General features: G+C 42.0%; 1 protein-coding gene across 3 annotated transcripts; it reads right to left on the bottom strand.

The window, feature by feature from the left end:
• Nucleotides 1-13,244: 13,244 nt before the first annotated feature.
• Nucleotides 13,245-23,961, bottom strand: ZNF35 (zinc finger protein 35). Of its 3 annotated transcripts, XM_063113745.1 has the most exons (5): nucleotides 23,872-23,938; nucleotides 23,349-23,445; nucleotides 21,072-21,390; nucleotides 19,990-20,134; nucleotides 13,245-15,650 (listed from the first exon to the last, which is right to left on the bottom strand). In XM_063113745.1, the coding sequence occupies exons 3-5, from the start codon at nucleotides 21,261-21,263 to the stop codon at nucleotides 14,404-14,406; spliced, it is 1,584 nt and encodes a 527-aa protein (XP_062969815.1). In that variant the 5' UTR covers nucleotides 21,264-21,390; nucleotides 23,349-23,445; nucleotides 23,872-23,938; the 3' UTR covers nucleotides 13,245-14,403. The 3 variants fall into 3 exon arrangements, with proteins under 3 accessions (XP_062969815.1, XP_062969817.1, XP_062969816.1); XM_063113747.1 differs by lacking the exon at nucleotides 23,349-23,445 and having other exon boundaries at nucleotides 21,072-21,387; nucleotides 23,872-23,961; XM_063113746.1 differs by lacking the exon at nucleotides 23,349-23,445 and having other exon boundaries at nucleotides 23,872-23,957.
• Nucleotides 23,962-27,526: the final 3,565 nt, after the last annotated feature.

The following is a 27,526-nucleotide window of genomic DNA, read 5'->3' as shown; positions in this document are numbered from 1 at the left end:
GCATGATGAGGGTCGAGCCCTGACTGAAGGCCTTGCTGCATGTGCTGCAGACGTAGGGCCCCTCCCCCTTGTGCATCTCTGGTGCTGGATCAGGTGGGAGCTGCATGCAAAGGCCTTTCCCACTGCCTGCACATGTATGGCTTCTACCCTGTGTGGAGTCTTTGATGCATGACGATGGTGGAGCTCTGACTGAAGGCCTTGCCACACTCACATAGAGATTGCTGCTGGGGGCAGCCAGGCTGGGGCTTTGGCACATACCTCCCAAGTTCCATACAGTGCTGGCCTGTCTCTCCTGGGAGGCATTTCTTCTCTTTTGCTGGGACCTGTCTGGGGTCTGGCTTGTCCCTCCTCACTTGCCTTTCTGCAGGCTGTTCTGAATGCTCTGCTCCCCTGCTCCCTGCTTCTCAGGCTTCCCCAAAGGCACAGCTCTTTGGAATCTCACCCTGGGGTCTTCCAGAGAATTCTCCTTCCAGATTCATTTGTTCCAGGATCAAATCCTCCTTTTCACCTTTGAGTTCAATATCTGAATAAGACTCAGAAGATAAAAACAAATTAACAATAACAAATAAAAACAGAATCAGCTTTAAATTCTAGATGGGAAACATGAGACTGGAATTGAGGAAATCCAATAAATACCCCTCTTTTCAGAGGCAATGTAGCATTGGGCCAAGAGTGTGGTCTCTGGGGCCAGACTGCCTGACAGCAAATCCTGCCTTTGCCATGAGCAGTTACTTGACCTCTCTGTGCTTCAGTTTTCCTATCTATAAGATGTATTAATGCTACTACCTATTTCATAGTGATGTTGTAAGAATTAAATAAATCAATGTGTATAAAGTGTTTAGCTGGGTGTTAGCTATTAGTATAATTCTCTGCTCAAGTTCTGAATCAATTGAGAAATAAGATATGGAGAGACCAATATATCACCTTCATCAGAAAAGCTGATACTGGTGAATGTGGCTTCTATTCGCAGGCAAGTGGGGTTACAAACACTGGATCCCAGGATTAGGCAGCATTAACCACCCAGGGACATGGCACCCGGCTGCCGCAGGTTTGCTCCTGAAACACCTGCAGCAAGGAGGGCCAGGGTGGAACGCACAGTCTCTGTGGACAGGGCAGATCCCAAGGGAGAGGAGGGAGGAGGAATGGCTTTCCCACACTCATCGATCAAATCAAATCTGGGGCAAGAGTGAGTGAGGATCAAAGAGAGGCCCAAGTGCTACACCAGTGAGCTTCCTGAAATATCCGAGCAAGAAGAAGAGTACTTACACTCATAATTTTTCTATACGTGCTCCATGGTTTCAGAGCATAGGCAGAGAAAAAAAAAAAAAAAACAGAAAAGAAGGCAATAAAGCAAAGCATGCATTCTAGGGAAGAGTCAGGGATGGCACTGTCATCATTTGTCCAGGGAGGTCAATGACTGCACATGTAAAGACTGCCAAGCTGGGGTGGGGAGAGATGGTTGTACCTTGGGAACTGGCCAAGGTAGCAAGTGAGGTGGTAAGAGAAGGCTGGTCTGTGGAAAATGGGGTCATGGGAGTCATGGAGCTTGGCCAAAATCCCCTTGCTGGCTGGAGAGGCAGGACAACAATTCACAACTCTTGAGAAAGACCTCAGGGATCTATCAGATAAAGGGGACAAGGGAGAACAAGGGAAGTGTCTGGAGGGAAGGGTATTGAGGGTCTACTGTGGGCAAGGTGTGGCAGTAGGGAGGCAGAGAGGTATGGCTCCCCAGCCCCATAATCTACGAGCTCAGTCTAGGCAGGAAGAGAAAGCATGGACTCATAGAAACAGGGGAAGCCAACCCTCTAAAGCATGGGGAGGAACCACATGCAGGTCCTTTTCCACCCCCTAAGCTATGGGAAATACAGCAAGAAAGAAGGACTGTGTGAGCTCAGGCTTTGCTTCCAGGAGGGCTGGAGAAGTTGGGGAGCATGGAAATGCTAAGGATGCTCCTTAGCAGAACACTGTCCCCAGGGCAGAGATGGCCACAGTCAGCTCCAGTCCAGCCCTAGCCCTCTCGTTTGGAGCCCTAGACCTCTAGTTTGGCCTTATCTCCCATTCCCCAACCCTTTTCTTGGCTTCTCTGAGCTTTCTGGTGATACTGATGCTCCCCAACAAAGATTTCTTACCTCCGTGTCTTTCCTCTCATCTTCCATATGACCTGGAACACCCAATCCTTGTCTCACTCACCAAAAGTGCTCATCCACCCTCCCACCCATCTCTTGCTCCCTCCCACCCACTCACCCATGCATGCATCTGCCCATCCATCAGGCCTGCCTCAATCATACTTCCTCCAAAGAGCCTTCCTCCACCCCTCCCATAGGCCCCAGTGACTGCTCCCTCCTCTATCCTGGGCCACCTCTGCCATCCATCCCTACTTCATTGGCAATGACCTTATTTTTTGTGTGAATTAGGTTTCTCTTTCCATGTGTCCATCCTCCCAACTGGGCTGTGAGTTTCTCCAGGACAACAGCTGAATCCTATCATGCCCTGCAGAATTCTTAACCTGGTGTACTTGTTAACAATTGTGCTAGTCTCTTAGCAGGCACAATGCTGTTTGGCACGGTCCCTACCCTCAGTTCTACCAAGAGGTAAGATGTTTCTATCTTGCCTTTCTTGGGCCCCAGAAATCTCAGTACTAGTGCACATCTTGCAAAATACTTGGGAAGACTGAGTGACCACTTTTGGAGTGAAGGTCACCCTGAGGACCATTATGCCTGCCAAACAGCCACAGCTAATCAAGGGATGAGAATTTATTGGGCTTGGTTCTTTGTTTTAGGGAGTTACTACAAAGGATTTGGGATCATGGCCCAGGAAAGCAATCTTGGTAAGTTCTCTGTCTAATCAATGTAAAACTGTGGTGCTCTGATGTGCTGGCGGTGTCTGGTAGACTGAAACCTTGTGGCATCTAGCCTGGCCTGGCACTTATGGCCAGGTCTGCTCCAGAGCTGTGGGACACATTCTCCTTGGTGTTTCCGTCCATGGACAGCTCAGCACCTTGGTGTAATTCACAAAGAGATATTTGCTAACTGACCAGGGGTCGGGTTGAGGGAATGGCCTTTCTCAAGACACACAGACTCTGTTTGGCAGCCATGGGGGGAGGCCACGCCCTGACGTCTGGGTCCCAAGAGGCCACTTTGCTGAGACTATCAGAGACCCACATTTCTGAGGGGTGGAGGCCAAGATGGATCCAGTCTAGCTGAGGCCTCTTGATTAAAACCTACTATTACTTCCCTAATAGTGGCCCTCGGGCAGGAAACAGATGGGTCCCAAGCAGTAGGTGGCCTTGGAGGGCTGAAGTTAGAGGAAGCCGTGGCCCTCTTTTCACAGTGGCTTTCCCATCCCAGAGCTCAGGCTGTTGTCACCAGGCTATGTTTGAGGCCTGGAAAGAAATGTTGGAGAAAAGTCCACAGTTGGCCTTGGAAGGGGAAGCTAAAGAGGGTCAAAGTGCTGACCCTACCTTCCCTGCCTCCTCTGGCTAGAGGGGAGAACCCATAAGCGAAGGTAAACTTTCTGGGAAGGTCTGGCATTTGAAGGCAAAACTGGCATCTACTGAACGGTCATCTCCAGGAGGGGACATGGAAGCATGTCTCCCAAAGAGCACCCTTCCCTTCTTGGACGGTGAACCCAGCTTGGCTAGTAATCACAACAACGTCACAGGACTGAACAGTTTACAGCTTTGTCCTGTCCCCAGTCTCCTTTGAGGCATACCACCCAGTGAAGCTGGCAGGGCAGGAAATGCTGCTTCACTTGATACATGAGGAAATCGACTGGGAGTTTTTTTGTGACTTTTGAGGTGACCCAACCAGTCAGAGGCAGAGCAGGTCCTGAAAGGCCCCTCAGGTTGCCGGTTACTCAGCACTTGGTAGCAGTTGGGTACTTGGACGCTGAGTCAATCAGAGGTGAGAGATACACTGGGCTCTTTTCTGAGGGCCTAGGCCCCACCAAGGAACACAGAATGGCTTATGAGAGGGCCAGAAAATGAGTCCCAGCTCTACCCCAGCAACCCCTAGACTTTGACCACCCTCTCCAAGGGCCAGCCTGTATTCCCACTTCTCACCTTCGGTTGTGGCCCACTAATCTCTGACAGGAAATGCCTGCCCTCAGCCCCAGTGGGGGTGTTCCCAAGGTCAGAGCCACAGGCCCAGGGCTCCTCCTCCTTCAGGTTCATAGCACCTGTCCTCATTTGTGTGCATCTCATTCTGATTTGACCCCAAGTGATGGAAAAGAGGAAATCCTGATGTGTTCCCAGTGGCAGGTTCTTTGCGCTCAGTGAGTGTCACCTGAAGGGACAGTAAATACTGTTCACCAGAGATCTGGCCCATCCCAGGTCATCAACTCCTTAAGGAGGCAGGACCACTTTGGGACCATGTCCTCTGTGAGCACAGCTCATGACAACTGAGTACCCAACCTATTGTTACAAAGGCCTAGCAGTGCCCAGCAGGGTGGAAAGAAGCAAAGATGTCCCAGCCCCTACAGCTGTCCGAGACCAGAGACCATCTATCCTGCTCCTTCCTCAGGAAGGGTTTGGGTGGAGGTATCAGAAGTGGTCCACACCCTGACAGACTTACTTCCTGAGACAGCCCCTCTTGGCTTCTGGCCAAAGGGGTCAACAGAACCATGTGGCACCTTTCTCAGTACAGTGGCCTCTTAGACTCCATTCTAAACAAATTCTACCCCTTGGGACCTGAGTTATGGTCTCACGTCTGTCCTCCTTGACCTGTTTCTTGTGCCTTCATCAGCCAAGCCTCTGCTTATTATTCTCTAAGCTTCCACCACAAGATAAGGCTCTGGAAAAAGAACAGCAGCTAAGCAGCTCCTCCCAATGATATCTAGGCCAATGTAGGCAACTGTACCCCATGTTAAACAGGAGTGAAAATGCTTTCCCAATCAAGTAAGGCTTTCTTTTATCCACTCCTACCATGTCCTCCAGCAGGAATATGACAGGCCTATGAAAATAGGCAGGCTTCTAATGGTTACAAAGCCATTTCATATCCCTCATTTTATCCCAGCCTGACACTGGGGATAGAGGCAGGAAAGAGAGAACTGATGTTCAAAGAGGTTAGGGATTCATCCTAGGTTGGAGGTGAGGAACAGTGCTACCCTAAAATGCTCTCTTTGCCACCACGAGGTTTGAGAATATAATCTTGCCCTCTGCACTGTGGCCTGATTGGTGCCCAGCCCACCCAAGGCCAGAGAAAACAGCTTGACAGAACAGGATCCTAGAATCCTCAAGGAAGCCCCTTCCCCTGGACTGAACCCCTTCTTCTGACCTCCACCCCCATCCTGGCCAGTCTTCCCTCCCTCAGGCTGCTCACTCCTCCCCCAGCTCTCCCTGCCCCCTATCAGGTGAGGCGATGGTGCTGCCCTGCAGAGCCTGGACTCATGACCCCCAGCATTCCTCTGCTGCTCAGTGAACCTGGTTGGGGCGGAAGGCCCCTGCTGCAAGCTTCATGCCTAGCAGCTCTAGGAAGCCAGGAGGGTCTTCATCTTTGTAGTTCTCCTGCTGGACCCCAGAGGAAGAAAGGCATGAGGCAGGGCCAGGACAGGACTCAGTCCTTACTCCACAGTGAATTCAAATGGACCTATTCCAAAGGACTAGAGGAAATCATGGGAGAACATATCATCCTGAAGAGGGGAAGTCTTTGATTTGACACCAAATCTTAAATATCCAAACACCGAAAATTAAAAGTACTAGCAATAAACTGGGGAAAACACTTGCAACACATATGGCAGAAAAGGATAATATCTTTACTATACAGAGAATTTGTACAGATCATTTTTTAAAACAAAAATTGAAGAACACAAGTAATCAATTCACAGAAAAACATGGCTTTTAAACATGGGATATGGTATCCAGTTTCACTCATAATTGAATGCAAACTAAAACATGACAGCATTTTTCATTTATGAGATTAGAAAAGACAAAACAATAGTTTCATAGAGCATTCAGGGGAAAGGGCATTTTAATATACATACCGGGAACTGCATTTCCAATTTCTACCAAAATGTCAAATGCACCTACCCCTTTGATTTTACCAGTTAATCCTGTAAATAAAGTCACACACATACCAAAGACAGTGTGCAGGGACATTCAGCATAGCATTGTTTGTAATAGCAAAAGAGAAAAAACCTACATGTCCACCAACAGGGCACTCACTATATAAATTATGGTATATCCATACAACGTAATATCACACAGCAGTGAGAAAAAGAATGAGGTAGATCTTATAAGCTAATAGAGAGCCATCTCTAAGACACACTAAGTGTAAGAAGCAAGGTGTAGACAGTGTGTACCCTGAACTCCCACTTGTGTGTTTTTTTAAAAGAGGGATACATAAAATTGTAAGTGCATGGGCTATCTCGGGAAGGATCCTCAAGAAATTTAACAATGGTTACCTCTTGGATAAGAGACTGGTTGTTTGGACTGGGAGGGAATCTTCTCATTGTATACTTTCGTACCACTGAAGTTTTTACCATAAACATTGCTCTTTCAACATAACAAAGAACTATTAGATGAGGAGAGAGGACCCTGGAGGCGCACTATGAAAATAGCCAGGAGAGGCAGGCACAGGCTTTGGCATCAGAGTGGTTCTAATCCTGAATGTATCTACTAGCTTTGATAATAATAAGAGAATTTCCCTCCTCAAGTGAGGATTAAATGAAGTAAAGCACATTTGGCATTTAGTAAGGAGCCTGGCATACAGGAACCCAAGTCCTCAGAGGGAAAATACCAATGAGATCACAGGCATCCAGGAATCACACAAGGGGCAAGTGTCAAGGTGGCCTGGGGTAGCCAGGTATCATGCTAGAACTTGGGTTGCCTCCTCAATCCTTCCTTGTCCCCAAACCTTCCCAAGACCAGAGAGGCATTAGCCACCAGGAACATAGGGCAGCTCCAGAGAGGCACAAGAAAAGCAGGGCCTCTTAGGTCTGAGCCTGGCCCCATTTGTCACATCACAGGTCTCACCAGGTGTGGAGATCCAGACTTTTGGCTTGGGTTTTTGCTGCTTAATCTTTTGTGCCCCATAAGATCTGCTCATTCTATCTTCTAAACATCACATCTGTCCCTTCCCCTCTGGTTCCTTGTCAGTGGCTGGGTCAGAATCTCATGGTCTCTCAAACTCTGGGGAAAAAACCTGTTTGTATGGTCTCCAGGATTCCTTTCTTACCTCACCAGCCCAGCCTCCACACTCCAGCCAGAAGGATGTCATATACATTCCCTGGCTGAACTCCTTCACATGGCATTAGGTCTTCGGTAATTGGGGACCTTGTTTCTTCACTTACTCTGTTGTTCCCCACTACCCAATCCACACTCCACAAGAAAGTCTCACCATTGTGAATATGCCAAAATCTTTCTCTTTTATTAGCTTTTTCCCTCCTGATCATAAAAGCAATTTGGGCTCATTGTAGAAAATACAGACAACACAGGAAAATTTAATCACTTTTAATATGCAATCCATTTCTTTCCAGTCTTTTCTGTGCACATACATTTAAGAAAATTGGGCTCTCTGTACACACTATTTTATTTTGTACTTTGAATTCCTTTAATATTACTGGGACCATTTTATCATATCACTAAATATTCTTTAAACTATTATTTTTAGTGGTTGCATAATATTCCACCATAGAATTGATTTGATCGTTCCTCTACTGTTAGCCACTTGGGTTGTTTCCATTCTTTGTAAAACAACACTGACATGTACATAAATCATTGCCCAAATAGTCATTTTAAAGAAAGCTTTCTAAAAGTGGTACTACTGTATCAAAGGACATCAACATTCTCTTAAAAATGGTTTAATGTCCTCTAAAATGATAATAATAGGTACAAATGTATCAATAACAATGATGGGATAAAGGGAACAAATTTCTAATGATGAAAAATAGATAAAGTGATAACTGAGAAAGTTGGGTGAAGGGGATTGACAACTTGGAACACTTGGTGGGAGCAATATGATGGAAGGAGGTAGCTGATCTATCTGCCCTGCCAAGCCCCAAAGACACTTGAAACGTGGAAACCCCAGGTACAGTGAAGGGTGGGAGGAAGAGGTGGGACTAAATATAAGGGTATTAACTGAAAGTCTGTAATTAAACACTTGACCCCCTTCCATCCCACTTCTAGAAATGCACTGAACAGTACCCAAACACCAGACAAAAATTAACAGAGGATTTTTTGCTTAAGAAATGTAAGAGCCCCAGGCAAAAGATTCTAAATGCCAGGATGCAGAGGTTTCCAGGGAAATGGGTTGCTCCCTACCAATCACTGTAGAAGGAAGTCTTTTAACGGGCAAATCCCACCCCCTCACATAAAGGTCTCAATTGGGCTTTTAATTGATACACACACGTTTATATGTGTATGTGTGTGTACGCGTGTGTGCCAGTAGGAATCACCACATTATTTGAGGAAAGTCTCCAATGAGAGTAAACAAGAGAAACAAAGAGAAAGAAGGACCCAGGGGCAGGGGCATGAAAGGGGTGAGATAATTCAGGTGACAGAAGAAATTTTTAAGAAAACCCTTCTAATTAGAGTACTCAGAGAAATTTAAAAGGTATTTCTTCTTCTTCTTCTTCTTTTTTTTTTTTTTGTGACTGACTGGTACGGGGATCCAAACCCTTGACCTCAGTGTTACTAGCACCCATTCTTGAATGGCATTTCTAAAATGAGAATAGTATGCTACAAAAAAGAACAAAGAAAACAAGAAAAGGCTCCTACGAATTATACTAGTTCCCATCAAAAAAAAAAAAAAATTCATTAGAAAGTTTGAGAAATAATCAAGGTACACTCCCAGAAAGTGGCACAAGGAAATAGAGAAAGTGGTTGAGGATCAATCTAAAAGGTCCAATATTCGATTGACAGGAATTCCAGAAAGAATAAAAACAGGAAAAAAGATATGGGAAGGGATAATTGTCATATAAATAGCAAGAAAACTTCCAAATGTAGAAGTACCTGAGTTGGTAGATTGAAAAATTCCACTGAGTGCTTTAGGGAATTGAATACATCAAGTATAAAGAGGAGACTTCAAAAGCTTCCAGGCATGGAGGTTGGGAAACAAATTACTGTAATGCAAATACTATTTGATTATCAAAGAAATAATCAGACAGGAATCAGACATCTCATTAGCAGCAGTGGATGCTGTAAGTCAGTGAAGCAATGACTACAAACTTCTGAGGAAAATTTTCAACGTAGAATTCCAGAGCCAGTAGCTAGTCAAACTACCAATCAAGTGTGAGGTAAGAGAAAGATGTTTTAGATATATAAGGACTCAACAATTTTGCCTTCCATGTACTCTTTCCTGTCAAGTGACTTGAAGATGTCCTGCAGCAAAATAAGACAGTAAATAAGAAGGAAGATATGAAATTCAGGAAACAATGGAGCCTAGTACAAGAAAAGAACAGCAGGCAGAAAGGGCATCAAAGACAGACTAGAGCAGGAAGCTGGAGGTCCCTGGAAGGGGAATATGCAGATAAAAAAAGGGACTCAATAGAGTATTTAATTGGATGGAGAATGTGCAAATGATTAAGGATGTGCTAAAAGCAATCACTTACAAGGTGAAAAGAAAGACAACTAGATACTTCATTAAAAACAAAAAGCAATTTTAAAAAGGAAATATGAACACAGTAAGCTAATATATGCAGTGAACAATATTCACATGGTTATAATAATTTTCAAACTGTTTATTGTCAGCTTTTAGAATAAATCAATAAATAAAGCATAAAAGACTATGATTACAGAATAGAATTTAAGAATTATCAGACCTGACAATGTCAGAGGCAAGGAGGTGGAAAAAAGAAAAGAAGGGAAGGGTACCTCTAACATCTTATAAAATGCAGAACCGAGATACTGTATATAGTTAATACAATGAAACTAAATATGTAAATATAATAATTTATTTTTTACTATAAAATTCTTGCCCCTTACAGAAAATACAGAAATTACTAAAAAGCAAACAAACAAAAAACTTTTAATCACCCATAATCCTATTATCCAGAGGACCTGGATTTGAATCTAATCTCTGAAATTTACCATCCGTATGGCTGTGAACAAGTCACTTAACCACTTAAAATATTTTCTCATATTTCTTTCAGGTAATTTATCTATATACTTCTTAGCAGTATATTGTATATGTAACAGCAACAGTATGTGAGAACTGTACTATATACACAATGTTGAATCCAGGTTGTTTTCACTTTGAAGCATAAAGTAAAACTCTGGATATATCATATTTTTTTATACTTCTAAATACACCTCTCAATATGCCCTTGGCCACAGGGCAATCAGAGGCTTTCCAAAGATGAGATTTGAACAGAATCTTAAAGGAAACCTAAAGTTAGGAAAGTAGAGGAGGGTTGGGTGGGGAGTAGCGATGAGGTATTACAGGTACAGAGAAGAGCATGCACATGCCTCTACGCTGCAGTAAAAGATGCATGAAAGTGAAAAGATGAGGCTGGAAAGAGATTATGAAGAGTTTGTAAGTCATGTTAAAGGATCCAGACTTTTTTTTCCATAAGAGACATGGGAACAGGGTTAGTAGACCTTGTTTACTTTGGCCCTCCAGGATGTAGTATGATGTCTGTCATAAAAGATAATGTACAACATTTTTTTAAAATAAATGAATGATACAGAGGAAGCCAGAAATGCCTCCTGGGTATCCAATCTGGGTGCCCCAGGTAGTGGGAATAACACCACCATTTGGTTAGTGAGGGAATCCAAGATTTAAAAGGTTATGTGTTTGGGCAACACTGTTAGAGATTCTGCAGTCTGACCTTTTTTTTTTTTAAATGTCACTGGTGATTATGTAGTGCATCACCAGGTGAGACTTTAGGCCCTAGAAGATTCATGGTTGGCTTCAGCCTGTATGACCCCACAAATCAGCATAAAACTGAATAGACAATGTACATTTCTTAGGGAGAGGATCCATAATCTCCATCAGATTCTCAAAGGGCCTGCAACTCCAGAAAAGTTAGGCACAAAGGATGGAGCAGCAAGTGGAGAAGTGACAGATGTGGGAGAGGGACAACTACCTAGGCAAAGAAGGGAAGGGATCCAGAACACAGAGGAAGGATTAGCTCTGCCCAAAGACACCTCTTCCTGAGCTTGGTGGAATTCATGGCTAAATGAGAGTGAATACGTTTGTATGTGTTAGGAACTGATAGTCTTTCCCCTGTGTTCCCAAAGCACCACTAAATAAATTCATTATGTTTTGTTGCATCATTGTGCTCCACTTAATACATATCTGGTAGTCTCACTGGAGGATGAGAACATATTTCCTGGCTCTACTCTTAATGCCAATCACTAGGCCTAGCACAGATCTCTTTGAAGACGAAGTCTGATAGCGCTCAGCAACTTAGGAAAATGGGGCTTTGGAGTTCCCAGTCACTCCTAGCAAGACCAGCCAAGGAAGCTGACCCAAAAGAACAAGAAAATCTAAAGCAAATCTGACAACGGGTGGTCATTCCTCCCTTTTAGAAACTGTAAAGAAAACGGCACGCTGTAATTTATTTTGAGGGCTGGAAATGAATTGGGAGGAAGAGCTGTTATTAGCTGGGGAAGGATTTAATCTATCTAGTAATCCACTTGGCTCATCTGATTTGTACAGGATCGGAGGTCCTACACTTCATTGTAGGTTTGTGGAAACCTAGATCTGGAGATGAAATACAACTAGAAATGTAAAAAGTTATAATACATACATAAAACTTACTTAAAACCTGGTTTGGTCATATAAATGTTTTGTATATTCACTTAAATACAAATAAGTTAGGTCACAGAATCCTAACACCTAAGGCTTGGCAGGGGCACTGCAGGACACCTAGTCCAGCCAATGTAGAGGAAGTGTCTTGTTTCGCCGAAACTACGTAGAACGCTTTGTACCTACAGATCCTTATAAAGCTCCAGTAAGCTCCCCCTACCCTCCACCGTTGTTCACACACATTCTTGGTCTGCAGTCTTTACTTGATTACAGTGGCTCATAACCTTGACTGCACATTGTAATCCCCTCCAAAGTTTTAAAAAATACTGGGAGCTGGGAATAGAAGTTTTTAAAAGTGTTCTAGGTGACTCTAACATGCAGCCAACGTTAAAAACTACTGCTTTACAGCAAGGTTGGGTCAGTGATTCTCAGACCTAGCTTTGCAGCAGAATCACCCGGGTCAATTTTTGAAACTACCTATGAATAGGAATCATTAGCCAGGAAATCACAATCATCCATGACAGAGTATTCAACTACGAGGATGAATATATGATGTGAAGCTAAAAGTTTGTCTTAATGGTCATAAATCTCAGCTGCTCTTATCTTTCAGGAAAATACACTTTTGGTCTCTTGGTGAGTCAAGGTCACAGATCTTCCCAAATCTTCAGATCTGCTCTCTCGCTGTCCTCAGCTTCCTGATCAGGCATGGAAAAAAATTTGTTCTTAATCTTAACAGATACATGGTGTTATCCTTGGGTCTCTCCACTCCCATACAGAGGGACAAGAACAGTCACTAATAGTTAGGGTCAATGAGGGCATGGGTTTTTCGTATTCCTACTTTTGAATCCTTGCATTTGTGTCTCTATGATTTAGAATGACACCAGAGAAAAATTTGCATAAGCTCTGACAAAAGACTGCAGTTTCAGTTAAGAAGAAATTAATAAGCTTTTTTGTGCACACCTTCCACATATGAAAGTGCTCTGTAAACTAGAAAACACTATGTGATTAATATTTACTTAGTCTTGCAGAAATGAGATAATAATTCACAGGACTTCTGCATGAGAGTTGCACCAGACTGCTTATCACCAGGCTCAGCGTTTATGAAAAATGCTCTTGCATGCAGAAATCATGAGACCAAAATTCCAATCTTAGATTTGCTGCTTTCTGATCACACTTCCTAAGGCACACCCCAAAATCCATCACCTCAGCTTCCTCACCTGAAAATGAGACTATATACTCCATTCTCAGGCTCCCCCACTGGTCTGGGAGGGGTTCGCGGATGGTTACGTGAACAGCATGGCAGAACAAAGAGAACCTGGATTTAGGTCTTGGATTTGGATATAGGTTCTGTCCCTTGTTACTTGGCCTTGCATTAAATGGCCACTCTCAAGTAAATGGGCAAATAACTCTTTCAGTGTTATAAGGATTAAGGTAATGGTGTGTGTGAAAGCATGAGATAACCACCAAGTATCATGATTTTATACATAAAGATACACAACAAAGAATAAAAGTTCTATATAAATACAAGGCAATACTGTTACAGAACTCTACCTATTGCATAGTTTTTAAAATCATTTTTCCAGGAGTAAAGGCTCAATGGTAATAAAAATATCTTACCTCAGCCAGTTTCTTCATCCTTCTAAAAGTTTTCAGATTCCAATACCTCTGAACTTCTCAAAAAAAAAAAACCGAATTAAGACCTTAGGAATCCCACTCCACCTCCTCCCTCTTCCTTCACTTCACTCTTTGGTCCTCTCAGAATGAGAGCTCCACCATTTCTTCTAAATACCATCCAGAATGTAAGCATGAAACCCACACTGAGACCCTGGCTGGACTTGAGCAGAATGAGAGCAGAAACAAGTTGGGCATGCCTCTAGGCAAGCTTTATTCTTTGACTCCTCTATCTGGGAAGGGGGCTGTTTCATCTCACCCAACTGGAATGCAGTGGGAATTGGAGAGCTGAGTTGTTTGGAGAGTTTTTTATTATAGCAAATGAACATAGCTGCTGTGTGGTGTCTACATCAATCCTTGAGTGGTTGGCCATGTGGACCAGGGAATGGTTAGAATAGACTCAGAAGTCCCAGAGCTTTATAATACCAAGGTTCAGGAGGTATAGACAGTAAGGGAAAAGACCATTTCCTGCTTCTGTCCATTTTTAGGAGTAGATGATTAATAACTTTTTTGGTTGTTTTTTTTTTTTTTTTAAATTACCTAGGGAACAGAAAGCTTATAAATGTTCATAGGTGAGTTGTTGAATTGCCATCCCAAGTAGTTTCCTTAACTAGTCACTGCTTAACCCAACATACTAGAATACAAGTTTCAAAACTCCAGAATTCAACCAGGCTGACATTCTTGATGCTCAAAAAATTACCAGTTTTAAAAAACAAGATTAAGCAAAAAGGACCTTTCCCCAAATAGGATCTTTATCACTTAGCTTTGTATAACTCATTCCTAAGAAAGCTACATTCCATTTCAGACAACATGACTGCTTAGGACACAGTTAAAAGTCCTTCCTTGCCTTTAGGTGCTTAGTTCTCATTTTCTTTAGATTAGCCTCTAAAATCCTTGTCTTGTGTTTTGTGCTGCATTCCTGAAAACTGTAACTTTTAAGGACGTAGGCCTCATTTTTACAAAGGAGGAAGAAAACAGCAAAGAAGTGTCTAATTTGGGGGCAGTAGGTTATGGCCAACAGCTGGAGATCTTCTTCCTTAAGCTGTTATTCTACAAGATGGGTTCTGTGGTGCCGCATGAGGTGAGAGTTAGAAATGAAAGCCGCACCACACTTCGCACATTCGTAGGGCTTCTCTCCAGTGTGGGTTCTCTGGTGCACAGTGAGGCTCGACCTCTGCCTGAAGGACTTGCCACAGTCGTTACACGTGTAAGGTTTTTCCCCATTATGGATTCTCTGATGAATCAGTAGGTACGAGCTACATGTGAAGGCCTTTCCACACTCATTACACACATAAGGAAGATCTCCACTGTGAATTCTCTGGTGGACAATAAGGCAAGAGAGCTGACTGAAGGCTTTCCCACATTCACTGCAATCGTAAGGTTTCTCTGCAGTGTGAATTCTCTGGTGTACAATAAGGTGTGAAAAACAACTAAAGGCTTTCCCACACTCTTTACACTCATATGGCTTCTCACCAGTATGGCTTCGCTGATGTACAATAAGATTGGCACTCTGGGTGAAGGCTTTGCCACAATCATTACAGGCAAAAGGCTTCTCCCCAGTGTGGATTCTCTGGTGGACAATGAGGTTTGAGCTCCGGGTAAATGTTTTCCCACATTCATTACATTCATAGCATTTTTCTGTAATGTGGACTTTCTGGTGTCGAGCAAGTTGTGAGCTATAACTGAAGGCTTTTTCACATTCACTGCACTTGAAAGTTTTTTCTAAGGAGTGGATTTTTTGATGTACAGTCAGATTCGAACTCTGAGTGAACGCTTTTCCACATTTTGAGCAAACATAAGGTTTCTGTCCAGTGTGGATTCTCTGATGCACAACAAGGTTTGCACTCTGAATGAAGGCTTTCCCACACTCGTGACACTCAAAGGGTTTCTCCCCAGTGTGGATTCGCTGATGCACAACGAGGTTTGCACTCTGACTAAAGCCTTTCCCACACACACTACATGTAAAAGGTTTTTGCCCAGGCTGGATTTTCTGATTTTTAACAGGGCCAGAACTAAGGCTATATTTTCCCCCTGGTTTCTTACGCTTCTGGTCTTCCTCCTCTTTGAATCTTTCAGGTAAGTGACAGTTCTGTACTGTCACTTGTCTGAAATTTTTCTTTTCCCTCTTTATTGTCTGCCTCTTTAACAGGTTTCCTTTTTCACAGGCTTCTAACTCAGGTCTTCCTTGAGGGTCAGCCTTCTGGATTCTTCCCGATATTATGAGAGGTTTCTCGGCTTCGTCACTTATCTCAGTTTTTGGAACCAGTAACTGTACGTTCTTGGTTTCAGCACCTGATCCAAGAAACAGAAAATACAAATGTTAGCTTTCTCTAGCCTAGAAAAAGAATAGGATCATCAAGTCGTAAAGGTCAGGAAGTATTTGACTTCAGTGCCTCTGCAAAGTGGCTTCATCAAAGAAAAGGATCCCTTCACATGTTACCTCTTCTCTGCAGGTTCTTCTTCTTCTTTTTTTTTTTAAAAGATTACCGGTAAGGGGATCCCAACCCCTGACTTGGTGCCATCAGCACCACGCTCTCCCAAGTGAGCCAACCAGCCATCCCTATATAGGGATCCGAACCTGTGGTCTTGGTGCCATCAGCACCACACTCTCCCAAGTGAGCCACGGGCTGGCCCTCTGCAGGTTCTTCTTCTGGGTCTTTGGCCTCCCCCACACCTAGAGCAGGATCCACTGACTCATGGGCTTTCCCACACTTTAATTTACTTCCATTAGATACTTACCCTACTGCTTCATGCGACAGAAGCCCAATCTTCACACAGCACGCTTCCTGGTTATCTAATGACTGATTTCACAAGACCAGTTATGAAGGACACCAGTGTCTCCCTAGGCTTGCCTCTTACCTTGTCTACTTAGTGTGAATTTATTTATAACCCATCAATTAATTAGGGAGATATCCTACCTTCAAACAAAGATCTAGGTAAGTTAGGCTTTTGTATCTGAGATTACTGGATATCTAAAGCATAGACAGAAAGGGTCACACTGGCAGGCCCCATGGCTCACTCAGGAGAGTGCGGTGCTGATAGTGCTGACACCACGGGTTCGGATCCTATATAGGGATGGCCAGTGCGCTCACTGGCTGAGCATGGTGCAAATAATACCAAGCCAAGGGTTACGATCCCCTTACCGGTCAGGGAAAAAAAAAGGGTCACACTGGGCTGCTTGTAGAGGAATAAGGTATTTCCACTGATGATGTCAGCTTAGAAGTGAGGAGTGGAGCTGTGAGCTGCAGGTCATGCTGCAGCCACACAGGTGAACTCGGCATCCACAAGAGGGAAACATCCCACTATCACAGGCCAGGGTGGCTCTCCAACCAATGACATGAGTGGGTGGAACAGGGTTGTCAGGGTGGTTCAAAGCAAATATCAGGGGTCAGAAAAACAGCTCTGTTTGACTGCCTGATTAAGACCACGGTAATGTGAAATTCCGTCACAATTATTCAGACAAGATGTGCAGTGTCAGAGAAAAGAAATGTCTGAGTGCAGGACACAGTACAGACTGGAATATGACAACAGCAAAAATCTGAAATGCTAAACTTTTTCTGGTTATTTTTATTCCTACTATTCTGATGTCTCTCTTTTAATCTACTGTTTATCTCCCTGCAGTTTAACTGTTCTTATACCCTTTTCTCCTTTCATATTTTTTTCTGCTACCTCTTTCCCCTACTGCCTCTTCATTTCTCTCCTGGTGTTTTTTTGTTTTGTTTTGTTTTTTAATTTTTGTATGAAATATTCTGAATTTTTACATGTACAGTTTGATGTTTGTTCTGCTTTTCATTTGCACATTGCTTTCTTTCTTTTATGTTCTCTATTATTCTTCATCACCCACAACTCACTTCACTTTTCTCCCTTCTAACATTTCCTTCCCTGCTTCTTTTCACCTCCTTCCCCTTTTCATTAACTCCCCATCACTGACACCAGGGCCTCTTATGCCCCCAACCAGGTAGCTCTCCAACAGAAATAAGGCCTATGAATTCCTTAGTTCACAGCTGCACCCCCTCCCTGACCTTCACTCCCAACCTTACTGTGAGATTTCGAATGTCAGAAGGACATGAAAGATGAAGACCAATGGGAATTACCAAACTGATTAGAGCCAATAGTGTAAACAAGTCGTTATATTCAAATAATGTCTTATGTCAAAATTAGTACAGAACTGCTTACAACTGTAGTCTAAAATTTGGCTATAATGCAAGTGGTTATTCAATAGTTCATCACAGTGGTGAAATACGACCAAGGGTTTTGGCAGTTGCCCCAGGTCTAAGAAAACAGAATTAAAGGCCCATTCTGTGTGCTCAAATTCAAATTTTCTTGGGCAAAAAGATTAATCAGCCAATAACCCAGGACCTGCAACCCTGGCTTCTTTGAAATGGTAGCTTTCCTTTTTGGATCAAGTAGGATTACTGTAATTGTAGAAACGTAAATAAATAAGTATAGAAATTAGGAAGAAATAAACTAAAAACTCATTTGTGATCAACTAGAAAACAGGCACAGAAATAAGTTTTAAAATCAATATTGTTTCATTTTTTTAAAATGAAGAGATCTGGGGGCCGGCCCCATGGCTCACTCGGGTGAGTGCGGCGTTGGGAGCGCCGAGGTGGCGGGTTCAGATCCTATATAGGGATGGCCGGTGTGCTCACTGGCTGAGTGTGGTGCAGACCACACCATGCCAACGGTTGCGATCCCCTTACCAGTCAAAAAAAAAAAAGAGATCTGAAATGCCACATGAGCCTGCCATCTTAGCTGGGGACTGTATTCTGAGACACAAAAGGTAATTTGATTTACTAAATTTATAAGCCCAGTTCATTAGCTTTACAAAAGCTGTGTATTTATCAAGATTTTATTTAAAAGATTTGTAAGTCTGCCTAGATATTTAAAAGGTTTAACAGAATTAGATATATTAAATTTAAAACGATGTTTTGTATAAGGAAATTTGGTATGTAGGTGGAGTTAAATGTTTAAAAAATTAAATCTTTGAAACTTGAGGCTTAACTGAATATGAATTAAAGAAAAAGTACAAATGTTCTCACTTTCATAAAAATATTTCTAGACGTATAGATGAAATAAAATAAGTGACGCTTAAAAGCTTAAAAATTGGTTTTTAAATGTCTAAACTTTAATAAATTCAACATTAATTAAAATATAGGAAACTGAATTAAAACTCCCTCAGACATTAAAAACCCAGTAACACATCACAATTTCCAAAGCATTTTCATGTACATTGTTTTCATATACTGTTCTCCTTCAATTGCGTGGGAACTAAAAAAATTTTTTTATAAAAGGGTAAGGTTGTATCTTGTTCACTTCTGTATCCCTAGCACCTATCACACTGCCCACCACACAGGAGGTACGCCCCTAACAAATTCTGTATTTTTTGAATAAATGCACCCCAGTTTGTAGAACAGGAAATGGAAGTCCAGAGAGAGAAGGAACTTATTCAAGGTCACAAGGTTATCAAAAGCAGGGCAGCAACTACACTCAGATCTCCCTTAATTCCTACAGCTCAGTGTTCCTGGCATTACCTGCTGCTATGGAAATGGCCAGCAGCACAGAAAGGTAAATCTTTGGTAGGAACAGGGTTTTGAGGGAAGAAGCAGAAAGGGAAAACAAAGGCTGTTCCTGATGGATGGGTGCAGCTGTTGGAGTTAAGACTATGAACGACTGATAAAGCAAGGAGACAAAAAAAGAAGTGACACACAGGGAAGACACCAGAGAGAAAGGAACAGAAAGCAGAAAGAAGGGAACAGAAGCTGCTGAGACTTGGCAGAATAATTAGTCATGACAAGAAAACAAAAGGTAGTGCTTCCTCACAGCACTTGTTTAAGAAAGTGACTTGGTCCCCAAATGCCTGAAGAATTGACTAGGGAGGAAAGTGGGTTCCAATTATTCAGATGCACGCCTGTATCAGGCAGACTCATAAAATGTGAGCACCCGAAGGGGCCTTGGCAGTCATCCAGGTGATTGCTTTTGCAACACAGGACTCATGGCTACTGTGCTCTGACCCATAGTTGCAAGTCACTCCTCCATAGGCAAACTTCTGCCACTGCTAATCAAGACATTTAGAACATACAACTCTTTCCCAAGTCCCAGCTTAGAGAAAACCAGGTGATAAGCAACCAGTAACTCCCATGAAGACCTAGTTTTGAACATCATCATTATGGTTGACACAGCTGCTCAAAATTTCCTAGAATCTGCACAAAGGTCTATGAAGACAGAACATCTCTAAGGCATTTACTCAAAATCGCCACAAAAGTTGACCCTTCCTACCTTAGCTAGCTTTTCTTGCAGTCTCATCAACCTATGATACCCACAAAGCACATGAAGAGGACATGTGTTTACATATGTGCATAGATATGAAACTCGCTGAATGTGATTAAAAGGTGAATTTGGAGTTCACCTGTGTTTGTCTAGTGTCTTGAAACTGTGTGCAAAGTAAACCATTTCCTGTGACAACTGCACAGACACCTCTCAGCATCCCTCTATCCAGCTCTCCCTGACACTTTCAAGACCTCAATACTTTCTGTTGCTCAAGATAGGAGACCAGATGCCACCCACACTCTCTGAAAAGATTTTGAGAAAGCCCAGTGGTCAGATTCTAAATCAGGGAGTAGAACCTTACCTAGAGAGCTCAAATTCCCATGAGTCTCCAGTATCTCACTCTTGGCCAGAGTCCCTGGTAATGAGTAGCTGCCAAGGAATGAAGCAGCAGGCGCCTCCTGAGTTGCTTTCAGGACTACTGCCATGTCCCAGAACATGTTCTGACCCTAGAGATAAGCAGACACAGGTAGGTTTATGAGGGAATTCATGGTTGGGGTGGGGTAATTATAGCTCTGAACATAGCTATCTATTACTGGAGGCCAGAAAGCATTTTTTAAAAAGTGGAAAAGGAAGCCAGAGTCTCCCCCAACCCCCAAGGTGAATTTGGCAGAGAAGCAAGACTGCCACCTTACCTTCTTCCCTATCACTTTGATTTCACCTCATTGCTCACTCCAGCATCCAAACCTAACTTGCCAGTGAGTACATGGCAACAGAAGAGAGCACATGCATGGAAATTTTCAGAGTAGACTTTTCTGGGGTCTAAAGATCAAAGAAGCAAGGTTCTGATCATCTTATTACAGAAAGACTCTGGGGACCCTCTGCCCTCAGCTGGCTAGTAATGGTAAAGGGTGTGTTTGAAAACATTAAGGACACAGCCTGATGCATAGCCTCACTACTTAAAGTGTGGTCTGCAGATCAGTAGTACCTGCATCACCTAAGAGCTTGTGAGAAATGCAGAATCTCAAACCATACCCCAGACCTCCTAACCAGAATCAGAATTTTAACAAGACACACAGGTGATTACTCTACACATTAAAGTTTGAGAAGCACTGGTTAAGAGTTGTCAAACCCCGACTGGAATCACCTGAAGAGTTTTTAAAACTACAGATAACCAGATCAGATCCCACCCCCAGATTCTGATTTAATTGGAATAGAATATGTCATGGACATGAAGATTTTATAAAAAGTTCCGCAGGTTCTGTGTAGCAAATGTGAAAGCCATCAGAAGGGAACATTTCTATTTCATCTAAAGGACTATAGGCCAGAGTCCTAGCCAGGAAACAAGACTCCAGGTGTAGAAGCAGAGGGGCAGATTCCCTCTGAAACTACTTCAGGCCTTCAGGTCTCTTCTCCCTCATTCCTCTCAGGTCACCCACCATTTACCTTTTTCTCCTCTTCTGATACATCAAGGCCTGTCTGAGGACCCTCTCCCGGTGCCCAGACTTTGATGTTCTCAGAGTACACTTGTTGGCTGGGTGCTTGACCTAGGAAATTTTCCTCCTCTTCCTCCTCCTTTTTCACCTTCACTGAGCCCCAAGGAGCTAGGGCCATTGCCTCTCTCAATTCGGCAGTCATCTTCTCTGCTCAGCAGGGGAATTACTGTAGCTGGGGGCTGCCCAGCAGAGGTCAAGCCCCATCTAATCTTTACATTTCAAAATCTTCTTCTTGAGTTTCTTTCCAGAGCCAAGATGAGTATCGTCTACTGAGAAACCAGAAAATATTGTTAGCACTGAGCAGAGATTTGCCTAGATGCCACTTAGCCCACTGGCCCAGTTCACCAGTGCCTAGCCAACAGAATGCAGTACTCCTCCCTCAAAGTATGGAAGGGGTTGGACTGCAAATATGTAATTTGTTCTCATAATAATCACATTGCAAACAGCTTTATATAACATTTAGTGATTTTTTTTTCCTGAATAAAAGTTAACATATTTTTATTGTGAAATCTTGGAAAATACAGAAAATAATTAAGAAAAATCACCCCTAGTCTACCTCCAAAAAGATAACCACTATACGTTATAGAATTTAAGATATTTTTTTTAAGGGGAAACCTCCAACCATACTAACAATTTTTATGAACTTTTTGTTTTGGACTATGGGGTTACATATTTTCACAATTATCATCACAGTGTTTTTTAAAAAGGGATATTAAAACACAAGAATTTGTTTATTGCCAAGGATACAAAATAGTGTGAACAAAAGAATCACAAGAATAAGACTGGGAGTCTATATATTAACATGTTAGGAGTGGGTGTTTATACAAGGGTGCTTCAAAAAATTCATGGATGGACCCATATTATTTTTTAATTCCATTTTTCCACAAACTTTTTGAACTACCCTCATATCTGGGAGGTGTAATTACAGGTAGTTTTGAGGTTCTTTTTGTTTGATTTTTTTTTTTTTTTTTTTTTTTACATTTTCCATATCTTCCAAATGTCCTGTGAGACTAAATACTACTTTTGACATTAAAAAAAAAAGATTTTCACATTGCCATTCTTCCTGCTTATTTTTAATTGCTACACAATAACCTACGGTGTTGTTAAATTTTCACTCTCACTGGGAAAGGATCAATTAAAACAGAAACATACAGAATTAAATACATGTCCCTTGGGCCGGCCCGTGGCTCACTCGGTAGAGTGCGGTGCTGATAGCGCCAAGACCCCGGGTTCGGATCCCATATACGGATGGCCGGTTCGCTCACTGGCTGAGCGTGGTGCTGACAACACCAAGTCAAGGGTTAAGATCCCCTTACCGGTCATCTTTAAAAAAATAAAAATAAAATAAAATAAATAAATACATGTCCTACACACAAATGCACACACACACACACACACACACACAGAGTAATTAGTCATAAGTGTAGGTGGGACTCCTAGTCCCTTTTCTCTGCATTTACATACATATACATACACCTTCACACATGTTACTTATTTTGCAAAAACATACTTTGGATCACACACGTACACTTGTTCAGCAATATGCATTGTTTTTTGAACTCCATTTCCAAATTTCACAATAGTCTTAGTCATATTTCAATACAGTACATATAGAGCTACTTAATTCTAACATGGTATCTAAATTATGGCTATGCTATAATTTACTTAACCATACCCCATTTATGAGCCATTCCTTTAGTAAAAGGAGTTTTTACTGTTTCTAGTTTATTTTCTTATTGTTTAAAATTTTTTCTGTGCAAATAGTTTTTTCTTCTGCTAAATTATTCCTTTAGAATAAAGAGGGATTGCTGGTTCAAGAATTTTATGGTTGATATGTATTATCAAATTGCTTTCCAAAAGCACCACACCAAGTCACACCAACACTAATTAACAGTACCCTTCTATCATAGCTAAGCCAGCAGGGTTTTTTGTTTGCTTGTTTGTGAATAAAATAATCTTACTATTTTAGTTGATTATGGAGCCTGAAATTTTCCTTTCTGTTCCCCTTTGAATGTTTTATTAGAAAAAGGTGCTAACTTTTCAGGGCCGGCCCGTGGCTCACTTGGGAGAGCGTGGTGCTGACAACACCAAGTCAAGGGTTAAGATCCCCTTATTGGTCATCTTTAAAAAAAAAAAAGAAAGAAAAAGATGCTAACTTTTAAATCTCCTTTTGCAGCTACTGAAGTGATCATATTTTTTTCCCTATGTTAACCTACTGGCAACTTACTGTATACGTTGTATTTCTTGAGTAATGCAAAACGTTCATTCCAATGACAAATCTTAATTCTGGAGGATTATTTACTCCAAGACTAGCTGAACTCTATCTGGTAAAACAAACAAACAACAAAAAAAAAACCCTTAAAACTAGTTCCTCCTTGTGTATAAGCCAGATTATCTACTGTGAATACTATCATCACTTCTGATCAAATTCAAATGGACCTCCAGCCCCAGACTAAACAGAGACATTTATCAAAGGCTTCCCTCTCCATGTCCTTTCCCTATGTCCAAACGTGGCAATCCATCCCCTCCAGCTACAGGTCCCTCACGGCCCTGTTCCCGGGATCTGCCTGGCCCCTGGCAGTCTGCGCCCATTCTCTCCCGGGCCAGGTGATGAGGCACGAAGCCACCCCGGGACAAACGGGGCTGGGGTCGCTGAGAAGGACGCAGTGGGCCACCCCTCAGGCCGCCGCCCCTACGATGTCCCCTTCTCCCCCCCGACGTTCGTGCCCACCCCCGCCAACCCCGCTCACCAAGCGTAGCGGAGAGGCCCGGCCCGGGCCCAGTGGCTCTGGAGCAGAAAGCTGACGGACCGAGATCTCGGATCCTGCCGGCAAGAGAACAATGACCGGACAGGAAGTGCCTTGGGATGGGCTTCCGGCTCTCCAAGTCGCCAGGCAGGCCTCTCTAGGAATGTCGGAGGTGCTTTCTTCTCGATGGGTGTCCAATGTAGCCCCGGACCACAGGGATAAAGGCAGAAGTGCTTAGAAAGGTGTGGGTGGACCGAGGTCCTGAGTCTCAGGGAGGGGGGCATACCCAGGCTGGGCAGGGGCACTCAAAGGAGGCGTGCACCCGGGAGCCTGACGCTACAAAGCATCAATCTGTGGCAAGCCTTGATTATTTTCACAATAAAACGTTTAGGGGGACATTATCAAACAGTACAGAAAAGTTGAATGAATGGTACAACGAATTCCCGTATCCTCCAGCTGGACAGAACAATTAGCATTTTGCTATGTTTGCCTTATCTCTGCATACGTACTTTGAAAGTTGTAAACATCAAAACACTTTATTCCAAATACTTCAACATGCCTCCCTTAAGAATAAAAATAGTCTCCAAACTACCACCGTCATCATCATCACAGTTAAGAAATTAACAACTCCCTAATACTATCTAATACCCAGTCATATTCAAATTTCCCCAACTGTCCTAAAACATATTTCCTAATTTTTTTTTTTCCCCAAATACAGTTCAGACACTTTATTTAGTAATGGCTGTTTACTTTTTTTTTTCCCCTCCGCTTTTTATTTTGAAATAATAGACTCACAGGAACTTGCAAAGATAGTACCCTTAACCCAATTTCCCCCAATGTTTACATCTCACAAAATTATAGTATCAAAATCAGGAAATCACCATTGGTACAGTGTGTATACTTCTTTATCATTTTTATCACAAGTGTAGATTTGAGTGACCACCACCACAGTCAAGAAAAACAACTGTTCCCTCACTACAAAGGCCTCCCTGGTGACACCCAACCCTCTCCTCCTCCTTTCTCCCACCATCCCTAATTTCTGGCAACTACTAATCTGTTTTTCATCCCTATTGTTTTGTCATTTGGAGAATGTTATATGAATGAAATCACATATCAGTATGTGATCTTTAGAGACTGGTATTTTCACTCAGCACTAAGCCCCTTGAAATTCATCGCGGTTGTTGCAGCTATCAATAGGTCGTTCCATTTTACAGATATATCAGTTTGTTTTAACCATTGATGAAGGATATTTGGGTTGCCTATAGGTTTTGACTATTACAAATAAAGCTGCTATGAACATTCATGTACAGGTTGTGCAAAAATAAAGTTTTCATTTCTTTGGGATAAATGTTCAGGAGTGCAATCACCGAGGCATATGATAAGTGCATGTCTGGTTTTAAAAGAAAATGCCAAACTATTTTCTTCAGTGGCTGTACCTCTGCATCCTTGCCAGAATTGGTGTTATCATTATTTTTTTTTTACCTTTTCTGATAGGCACATAGTGGTATCTCATGATTTCAACTCGCACTTCCCTAATGGTTAATGATGTTAAACATCTTTTCACTTATTTGCCATCTATACTTTGGTAAAATGTCTGTTCATGTCTTTTGCCCATTTTCTATTTTTTACTGTTAAGTTTTGAGTGTTCTTTATGTAGTCCATATACAAATCCTTTGTTGGATATATGATTTGCAAATATTTCCCTCCAGTCTGTAACATCTTTTCATTCTCTTAAATGGGTCTTTTGCAGAGCAAATTATTTTAATTTTGATGAGGTCCAACTTATCTTTTATTTTTCCTTTTATGGAAAAAAACTTTTGATGTCAGCCAAGAGTTCTTCATTTAGTTTTAGGTCCTGACGGGTTTCCCCTGGCCACCCCATGGATACCCAATTGCTCCAGCAGCATTTCTTGAAAAGGCTGTCCCTCCTCCGTTGAATTGCATTTGCACCTGTCAAAAATCAACTGGACATTTGTGTGAGTCTATTTCTGAATCTTAGTATCTTACGGCTCTTTGGTATCTTTCAAAAACCACCCTCATCCACTTTTTATACCTTTCATTATGGAAAATTTCATTTATACACAAAAGCAGCAAACAGTATAACGAATTCTCAGTACACTCATCAGCTTCAACAATTATCACTCCCTTGTCTTTTTCATCATGACTTTGAAGAATACAGAGCAGTTTACTTACACAACATCCCACGTTCTGGATGTTTTTTCTCATGGTTTCCTTTCTTGTTCTTCTGCCTCCTGTATTTCCTGTAAACCAGCAATTAGGTCTAAGAAGCCTGACTGAATTCAGGTTAAACATTTTTTGTATTATATCACATGAGGCACATTACATGAACTGTCTCAGTCTGAGCAATGTCACACTTTGTTACATTTGTTAAAGTACATACAACCTACTTGCATGTTCATGGAAAAATTAAAAGGTAATACAAAGCTTTCCATGAACTTTCTGAAGGTCACTCATATGTTCCTTTGTAATTATTATGTAATCTGGTGTTTCTTCTACAGCATGGATATTAAAGCACTTTCATATTCATTACTTTACCTTGTAACAACTTTTGTGAGGTAGATATTCTTCCTCCTGTTTAACAGATGAGGAAATCAAGGTTCCAAGAAGTGAATGATTCATCCAAGGCAAGTGGCAGAAACCTGACTTATATCCAGCTCTTAAACCTTGGGTCCCCTCCAGTTTTCACTCTTGGATATCTTTTACTTTAATAAGGAACCAGCCCCCTCAAGGACCTTTGGGTTTGAACTAATAACATTTATTACAATCGACACACCACTTTGATATTACTATTAGAAAACACAATCCTGAAATTCACGTATTTATAGTTAAGCTGCAGAACCACGTCTTGAGAATTACAACATAAAATTATCAAGAATATAGTCTGAATTAAACGTACAAATGTACTAAGGGGCACAGGCTGAATGCATGACTGGTTCACAGGAGATAATGGGCACTGACTGCCCAGAGGTGGATTCTGCATTGGCTTAACAGAACTTGAAGGGCTTGGCTCTGTGTAAAAAATTTATGTAGTAAATTAATTGCTGGAACAAAATGTTGTTTCAAGAGAAACAAGCCATGACATGACAGCAATGATGAAATGTTAGTTAGAATTGAGAATAACCATGGCAGGAATCATCAGCTCAGCTGTTGGAGTTAAGGGTTTGTCCCCTTGAGCAATGTAGGACTATCTTTCCATTTTGATACTTATACTTGATAAGTTTCAAATTCAAAGATTGGAAAATTTCTTGGCATCAATGTTAATGGCTGGCTATAATATTTTTTCCATAATAGCCCAATACTTTTTCCATAAGCAAACTAGGCATATTATCTATTAATTCCCTTAGATACTTTAAAACTGTATTTTTAAAGTCTTCTTGGAGCACTAAATTTCAAAGTAGCTATCCATCATACATCCTCTTACAAAAATGAGTATCTTTGAGGTTCATGGAGTACCCCTCCTCTTAACACTGATTTGATGAAGAAACTTACATTATGCTATGTTCTAGACTTTGACCATACCTCTTTTATCCAACTTTATTGACAAATGAATGACTTCACAAAGTACTTCCACAAAATCCTTTTCAGTTAACCCTCACAACAACCCTGTGAGGTAGGAATTATGTCAACATTTAACTGA

The sequence above is a fragment of the Cynocephalus volans genome, chromosome 11 (assembly GCF_027409185.1).
Source record: "Cynocephalus volans isolate mCynVol1 chromosome 11, mCynVol1.pri, whole genome shotgun sequence".
In the NCBI taxonomy this organism is placed as follows: domain Eukaryota; kingdom Metazoa; phylum Chordata; class Mammalia; order Dermoptera; family Cynocephalidae; genus Cynocephalus; species Cynocephalus volans.
Note: the sequence above shows the minus strand (reverse complement) of the source record. Positions and strands in the feature narration are given on the sequence as shown.

Coding starts and splice junctions, on each gene's coding strand:
- ZNF35 (XM_063113747.1), bottom strand. CDS start 21,263: ATGACTGCCGAATTGAGAGAGGCAATGGCCCTAGCTCCTTGGGGCTCA. Junction 20,135..21,071: donor TATCAGAAGAGGAGAAAAAG/GTAAATGGTGGG, acceptor GCTTATCTCTAG/GGTCAGAACATGTTCTGGGA. Junction 15,651..19,989: donor TGGGAATTTGAGCTCTCTAG/GTAAGGTTCTAC, acceptor TTCTTGGATCAG/GTGCTGAAACCAAGAACGTA.